At 38.7% G+C, this 7,821-nt stretch overlaps 2 protein-coding genes across 2 annotated transcripts; both read left to right on the forward strand.

Moving 5' to 3' along the window:
* The first annotated feature begins 211 nt into the window (after positions 1-211).
* Positions 212-3,982, forward strand: LOC113149201 (interferon-induced protein 44-like). The gene is made up of 8 exons (XM_026341125.1): positions 212-277; positions 540-578; positions 676-709; positions 831-1,020; positions 1,796-1,933; positions 2,042-2,213; positions 2,367-2,467; positions 2,577-3,982. The coding sequence occupies exons 2-8, from the start codon at positions 542-544 to the stop codon at positions 2,748-2,750; spliced, it is 846 nt and encodes a 281-aa protein (XP_026196910.1). The 5' UTR covers positions 212-277; positions 540-541; the 3' UTR covers positions 2,751-3,982.
* Positions 3,983-4,046: 64 nt separating this feature from the next.
* On the forward strand, positions 4,047-7,540 carry LOC113149199 (interferon-induced protein 44-like). The gene is made up of 8 exons (XM_026341118.1): positions 4,047-4,094; positions 4,284-4,357; positions 4,443-4,476; positions 4,600-4,795; positions 5,556-5,699; positions 5,801-5,972; positions 6,107-6,207; positions 6,486-7,540. Exons 2-8 carry the CDS (start codon positions 4,315-4,317, stop codon positions 6,675-6,677), a joined length of 882 nt encoding a protein of 293 aa, XP_026196903.1. The 5' UTR covers positions 4,047-4,094; positions 4,284-4,314; the 3' UTR covers positions 6,678-7,540.
* Positions 7,541-7,821: the final 281 nt, after the last annotated feature.

Genomic DNA, 7,821 nt, shown 5'->3' on the forward strand with positions numbered 1-7,821 from the left:
GAATTCAAATAATCCAAGCATCCACAGCCCTGGTACCATCTATCACAGAATGATACAGTTATGATCACGTTTCATCAATTTATTGCACTCAAACTGTTCAAATAGCTGTGAGAGAGGTCAACAGAGTCGTCTCTGATCCCAGAGAAAGTCCTGTAGCGTTAAGTGAAGGAGGAGTCGGCTGAAAGTGAAAGTGAAAGTGAAACCACGAACGTGCTGCTGACTGCTGACAGCTCAACACTCACATTATCTGACTCCCTTAGCTCGGCAAAGGTAAGATGTATGTTTGATTTTGATTATCCTCATAAAATGAATATAGAGAGTTAATAAAGAGAATATGAGCTGAGAGAAAAAGATGAAATGTGTTAAAAGCAGAAACTCAGCAGTTACTCTGTTATTTGCTGTTAGAACATCATGAAGATTAAATTCACCTCAGTAAAACACCAGACGTGTTAGTACGAATGTGATTTGGATTCATTCTGGAATAAAGCAGAAACTAAAAGATGTCTTCATCATCTCAGAGTAATTTCCTTCCTTTCCAGCTATGGCAGGAGAATCATCTAAAGCTGCTTCACCTCCACGTATGTTAATTTAAACTGATTATCACTGGTTGTCATTTATTAAAGATGACATGTTGTAGAAGGATTTTGTTATTTAATGAACATTTGTCTCTGTCAGTTCTTGATAAACCATGGAGGGAAATAAACTGGAGGTGAGTGTTTGAATCCCAAACAATACAGATTTAAACAGAAAGATTTTAAAGTACAAACGTCTTTACTAACGAGTCGATGTTACTTCAGTTTTTCAAGTGAAACTCTGATGTAATGTTTCAGACAGACAGCTCTCCAGGATGTGAACAACTACAGACCTTTTGTTGAAGGTCAGCAGATCAGGATTCTTCTCTATGGACCACTTGGAGGTGGAAGGACAAGCTTCATATACTCTGTACAAAGTACTTTAAGAGGCAGGATGTGTGTTTCAAGTTTGGACGACGACATATTTGGTGGATGTTTCATCAAAGGGGTAAAAAGAATGTTTAGAATATTCTCTGTAATGCTTGAATATTATGGGTCGCTGTCTGTTTATCTGCCTGTTTCTGTGTGTGTATAAAATATCTACTGTGTAAACTGTTCTGTGCAAAAGTTCCCTTAGGAAAATGATAGCGTGCCAACTGTGAAGTAAAACAAATAATAATTGACTTTGCAGCAAACAGACTGACACGTCCCAAAGAAACATTTAGTAGAGATTAGACCTCACATCGGTCCGTCTGCACTGACATTAATCAAAGCTGAAAGATGAAACAGTAATATTTTAATATTTTTTACTCCTGTGAACCTATTTCCTATATTTTCTAGTTGAGGCTAAGACATAAACGTATATATGGTCAGAACTGCATTATTAAAACAACAAATCTAAAGGTGACAGAATTGTATATCGTGTCTGAACCCAACAATAAATGTGACACTTGCTGGATTGAACCACACCTACATCATGAGATATGGTCACTACAGCATCGGTTTGTGGCACGTTGGTAAAGCTGCAAACGTGCAGGTCTCAAGCTGGAATCTCTGTCCCACTTTGTACCTGTGTTAAATTTGTCTACACAGGTTCCCTCAGTTTAAGACTCTGGATATTTATTCAGACTGGTTGTCACTTGTTCGCATCATCAAACCACTGAAAGTGTGAAGCAGAGTTGGTTTAATGAATGAACTGTCAAATACATTTTCTTGTTGTGTCTTAATATGGTTTTGTTTTCTTTACAGTGACTGACATTAATGACCCTGTTCCACATTCACAGTACACAACCTACAAGGTCATCAAAAGGAGTCCAGAGACCTTTCACCCCTTTGTCCTCAATGACATCAGTCAAGACAGAGGTGTCCTCATGGACGACATCAAACTGGTTTTCAAGGGACATGTGAAGGACGGTTACAGGGTTCAGTTCCTGATTCCTTTATATTCAGATATTATACATTAAATAACACATTGAACAGTTTTTCTGTTTGAACTTCCACTTTACTCACATCTGACCTTGTTTTTCCAGTTCAATCCTGAATCTAAATTATCAGCAGGTGATCCGTTCTACAACGAAGCTCCAACTGCCAACGACAGAGTCCATGTTCTGGTCTGTGTTGTTCCTGCTGACAAGTTACCTTGTATGAAAGCTGAAGTAAAGAAGAAGATTCGGGACGTCAGGGTGGAAGCCAGTCGACTGGGTGAGAGCACGAACCAGTGGCTTTCAAGATGTATTTCAATTCAGACAGTTTGTTGAAAATAGTTTGTTCAGGTATCTGTTAAGAAGAAGTATTCTCTATCATTATAAATTTAAATCTTTGAGCAGTCAGTAACTTCCTGTCTGTTGTTCTCAGGGATTCCTCAAGTGGCTGTTCTCACCAAAGTTGACATGGCCTGTCCAGAGGTGAAAAAAGATTTGAAGAACGTCTACAGGAGCAAGTATCTGAAAGAAAAGGTCTGTTTTTAATTTTAAACTTATACATTTAAACAGTTAAAATTAAAGTAAGTCTGTACAAAGACCATGTCCATATTAAAGTCTTGTTGTCTGAACTGTTTACATGTAGATGGAGCAGTTCAGTGCAGACGTGGGGATTCCCATGAACTGTATCTTCCCTGTGAAGAACTATAACGAAGAAATCAACCTCAACGAGGATGTTGACTCACTGATCCTGAGCGCCCTGAAACACATCATCGACTTCGGAGACAACTGCATCAACAGGAGGATTCATAATGTGTAAAAGTATAGTGGGAATATAATCAGTTAACTGATTTTTATTGTTTATGAAATATGTGAATGTGCTCTGGTTCATTCTGTTATTAATCCAGGTAACTTAACTTAACGTGACACCAGTACAGGATATTCATTAATAAATTAGTTTGTCATGTACAGTGACAGCAAACAGTGATGGAACATTTTGTAACTTCCTTGTTTTCTGTAGAAATTTGTCATGAAATGTGATCTGGAAAAAATATCTGGTTGAATCCCATTTGTATTATATGGATCATTAGCAGGTCGTAGGAAGCTTGCTCTCAAACACGTGTGAACAAAGCATCAACTCTGATGAAATAAAATCAGTTATCTCAGCTTTAAACATGAGTTTATTATGAATGGAGCTGTGGTTAAATCAGATCAAAGCTGAGGGTTAGGTTAGTTGTGCAGTGGCAGAACATTGTAAGGATGTCTTCGATGAATCTAGCACTTAACAGTTACAATAATATACTAATAGTACAGAAGAACAGGGACATGTTGTGTCCTGTGGGTCTTGGTTAGTCCACTGGGCCTTTTCAGTTTATGTGGAGGAGTTACTGCTGATGTGCATGAATTAAAACAAATGTGGACACATTTATTTTTTACATTAAGGTGAAGGAGAGCTAATGTTTAAGTTATTGACTTGTCTTTCTGGCCTCAGTGTCTTTGAGGTTTCTCCCTCTCAGACCTTTAGAACCACTAAACCTGTCTTGTGTTGTCACATTCTCTGAGTCCAGCCGTCATAATTAAATATTACAGAGGCTCAAAGAGAGGATGCTGTGATTAGAAGGGTCCTCGAAAAGTCATCAGGGGTGAAAAGGTGGAAAACAGCACATTGATGATGACAAACTTCTGTCTGAAGAAAGTCGCTGACGAACAAGAAACAGAAGATGTTTCACCTTAGAGTAGAAAGGGTTTCGAATCTCATCAGAGAAAGTTCCCCAATAAAACCAAGCCGAGCTCCACCCTCCAACACCGTCAGTACAGTTTGAGCTACAGCACTTCTACCACAGGTCTTCATGAGAGGTACAGGATGAGTTACCAACCTGAAATTGGCCTCATACAACGTGGAACACAGCTAAATTTCCCTTTGAGTGTTGGTTATTTCTGAGGTTCAAAGGTTTAATGGTGACAGTGAATTAAACAATATCACAAACCAGAGGAAAGCGCTATTGGTGTGAGGATGTTTTAATCTACACACAGAGATCACAAAGGTGAAAATGAAAGTAAAAGGACTGAGAGGAGGAGAATATGTTAATTACTCTGGTGGCATTTATCCATAAAATGCTGCACTACACATTCATTTTGCTTTTTACTTTCAACAACAACACAGGTAAGATTTGAATATGAAAATCAAACTGGAGAAAACAACATATACTTTACAGATGAGCTGTTTTTTACCATAATATATTATAAATATTAATATATTAATACTAACTTAGTGTTAATATATTTTATCCAACCTCCAGTACTTACTACCTTGATTTAAAAGCTGTAATTTATTTTTCTCTTTTGATCTCAGAGTTTCACAGTACGTCTTTCAGTCTCCAGCCATGGGAGGAAATCAGTCTAAATCTGAAGCAGCCACACCTCAATGTGAGATCGTTTGAGAGTGTTTTATTTATATTATTTCATATTGTAGAATGTGTTTGTGATGAGATTTGTGTTGTGCATTTTACAGTTCTCAGTAAAGAATGGAGGAAAATTGACTGGGGGTGAGTGACATCTTAATTAACTTATCACCTAATTAACTGTGTGATATCTCAGCATCGAGCACAAAAGATCAGCTTTTTAAATCACAATTCAGTCTTCAATGGTTGGTTTCTTTCTCCGAGCAGAAAGGATCAGAGTGTTCTGCAGACTCTGAAAAACTACAAACCTGAGGGTAAACATCAGCAGCTCCGGATTCTTCTCCACGGACCCGTAGGAGCTGGAAAGTCGAGTTTCATCAACTCTATCCAAAGTGTTTTACTTGGCAGGATGTACAAACACGCTCTGGCAGCTAATGTCTTTGAAAACTGTTTCACCAAAAAGGTACAAAGAAAAGTTTCTTGTAGTGAAAACATCATAAACTTTTTATATAGAACTGTCGGTTTAATAGTTTTATTATTTAACAGCACAGAGTTCCTGTAAATGACAAAGAGACATTCAACTTTCTATAAAACGTGCAGCAGTGAGGCAGCAACAGGACATGAATTGTTTAGAGCACGTTAACAGGAAGCTTCGAAGCAGAACTGACTTCCTGTTGGGTAAACAATGACAGATGCACAGCACACACACAGCTTTTTCCACTAGGGTTGGGTTCAGTTTAAAAGTGAAACCAAAAAACACCCAACTTACATAAAGGAGATGTAAAAACATTACAACGACCCTTTGACATAGGACAGAATGACTCCACCACCCACGGTGACCTGAGAAGTTCAAACTCGGCAGAGCTGCTGTGTTGGGTTGAATGTAGAGGACCTGAGAAAGTGCCCACTGAGTTTATGTTGTTCAGTGACGACGCTGGAGTCATCAGCTGACAGTCGGGGTTTAAAATGACCAGACCACAGACTCAGATTCAGTTTCTGCTCATTTTATTGACTCTGACTCCAAATGTTTTTTTGAACCATGAGTAAATGATGAAGTTGTTCTGATCTAATGTCACAACATCCGCTCACGTTGTTGTTTTCATGTCTTGATTTAATTAATCAGAAACAACATTCAACACTAAATAATATGAATGTGTCATATTTCATTTAGCTTCTCTATAGTGAACATAATTACTGTGCTTTTCTCCATATTTGTTCTACAGTACATAACCTACAAGCTCAAAGAAAGTCCATCAACGTTTTCCTCTATTGTATTCAGTGACATCATGGGTCTGGGTCCAGACAAGGGTATCCCTGTGAGGGACATTGTACTGGCTATGAAGGGACACGTGAAGGAAGGATACACGGTGACTGCAAACTCTTGAGTTTCCTATACACAGAGTTACTAATTAACTTCAATCACAGATTTATTTATATAAATTTAACTAGATTTTAATGTATTTTTCAGTTCAATCCTGAATCTCCATTATCAGAGGGTGATGTGTTCTACAACAGTAATCCAGGTCCAAACGACAAAGTGCACGTTCTGGTCTGTGTTGTTCCTGCAAACACGGTCTCTCAAATTAGAGGTTCTGTTGTTCAGAAGATTCGGGAGGTCAGAGCAGAAGCCAGTCGTCTGGGTGAGAATGCAAATCTCAGTTTATTCTTTTCTGCATTTATAAATCACGTTATGATGCTGACTCAGCACCGTCATTCAGAGGAACAGAACCCAGCTGTTTGTATTCAGGTTTTATGTTCCCTGTTGTCCTGGCAGGAATCCCTCAACTCATCATTCTCACCAAAATCGATGAGGTCTGTCCTGAAATCAAAGAAGATTTAAGGAATGTCTACAAGATCAAGTACCTGAAGGAAAAGGTCAGTTTAAACAGGTCAGAAAACGACCAACAGCAAGAGTCCGAAGTTTGAGTCCAATTATAAAACGAGGTTTTCACTAACCCTAACCACGATTATTTAAAATCTAACCTTAACCCTCACGTCTTTAGGTCTAATGACAATGAATCTCTGTGTTGTCCAGTGTTTTTGACTGAGATACACCATCAAACACTGAACGTGGTGCGGTTTCAACAGGTGCCTGTCTCCATAGGTGGGATTGTTGTCTCACAAAAACACCTGTTTTATGTTCCCACCTGTAGATGGAGCTGTTCAGTGTAGAGGTGGGGATTCCAATGAACTGCATCTTCCCTGTGAAGTGCTATCATGAAGAAATTGAACTGAACAGTGACGTGAACTCACTGATTCTGAGCGCCCTGAGAGACATGATCCATGCCGGAGAAGACCACATCCACTTCAACCAGAGTCGCTCGGAACTTTTAGATGCTCCATAAAACAAATCAGCAGAATGTTTCAGAATGAGTCCTGTTTACCACATATTAAAACCACCAGCTTCTTTTTTGCTCATCCGTGTTGTAGACTGTAGACACCGGTGTATTTAATGCTAACTGACACAAACATAACAATTACTGAATGACAAAACTGAGCCTTTATTGTCACTTTCAGTTTTGTCCCTTTAGCTGAACAGTCTGGTCTGTTTAGTAAGAAATATGGACCTTTGGTCCATCTGACAGGGTTTCAGGTGTGATTCTAGATGCAGCTGTAGATTTGACCAGAACAGAAGTTTTTTGTTTTACTTTGTTTTCTTTAGTGCGTAGAAAGTTGCTGAACAGTTGGTTCTTCAACAGCTTCTTGAATATTTGTAGTGATATTTGTAATATTTGTAGTAAGGCTGCTGCAAAGCTCAGTGTTAATTCAAAGCTGCAACTACCCTGCACCAACAAAGCTCAGTACCAGACTTACCTGTTACCTGCACCTCGTCTAAGCAAACCTGTAGCCACAGTCTAATACATAGAGAACTACTGGTCTCATCATCTGGAGGTTTTAATGTTGTGGTGGACATGGGTTTCATTTCACTCCTGAAGACATGGACAGCTGACATCTAGTGGTCAAAACACTGAAAAGGTAAAAACGAGTTTTCACCTAACACAACCATGAAAAGTTTGGATCAAGCTGGAACCAATGTTTCGACACACTGTGAGCTAAAAATACTAAATCTAGATAAAGCAGGGACATAAAGGCAGTCGCTGACAAGCTCTATTATTAAAGAGCTCTATTATTAAAACACTGTTTTACTTTTCCCTTTATCCCTCTGTGCTTAGTGGGTGTGTTCAATAAAGACGTGAAGGATTAGAAATGTTGTGTTTCTTGATATTTGATACAGTTATTAAAGACTTTGTCCACAGAAAGAATCTGTTAGTCACTGCAAACAAGTAGCAATCAGCAAACTGAAGTGATTCACAGTATTAGTAAAGTATTTACAGACATGATGAGTTTGTGGAGGCTCCACTGACCTCTTCTCATTAAACCTAGTGATGGTCAGATCAACCTTTTCCAGACAAGAGACTGGACGGACAACGTGTGTTCCAGTGTTGTGTCCAGTAACATCCTGTATGATTCATTTTCACACATGCACTT

Source organism: Anabas testudineus, chromosome 24 (assembly GCF_900324465.2).
Source record: "Anabas testudineus chromosome 24, fAnaTes1.2, whole genome shotgun sequence".
Taxonomy (NCBI): domain Eukaryota; kingdom Metazoa; phylum Chordata; class Actinopteri; order Anabantiformes; family Anabantidae; genus Anabas; species Anabas testudineus.

Bases quoted from the DNA above. Each gene is read 5' to 3' on its own strand.
- LOC113149201 (XM_026341125.1), top strand. From the start codon at position 542: ATGGCAGGAGAATCATCTAAAGCTGCTTCACCTCCAC. The intron at 579-675 runs GTATGTTAATTT...TGTCTCTGTCAG, and splicing joins TAAAGCTGCTTCACCTCCAC to TTCTTGATAAACCATGGAGG. The intron at 1,934-2,041 runs GTTCAGTTCCTG...TTGTTTTTCCAG, and splicing joins ATGTGAAGGACGGTTACAGG to TTCAATCCTGAATCTAAATT.
- LOC113149199 (XM_026341118.1), top strand. From the start codon at position 4,315: ATGGGAGGAAATCAGTCTAAATCTGAAGCAGCCACACCTCAAT. The intron at 4,358-4,442 runs GTGAGATCGTTT...TGCATTTTACAG, and splicing joins TGAAGCAGCCACACCTCAAT to TTCTCAGTAAAGAATGGAGG. The intron at 5,700-5,800 runs GTGACTGCAAAC...TGTATTTTTCAG, and splicing joins ACGTGAAGGAAGGATACACG to TTCAATCCTGAATCTCCATT.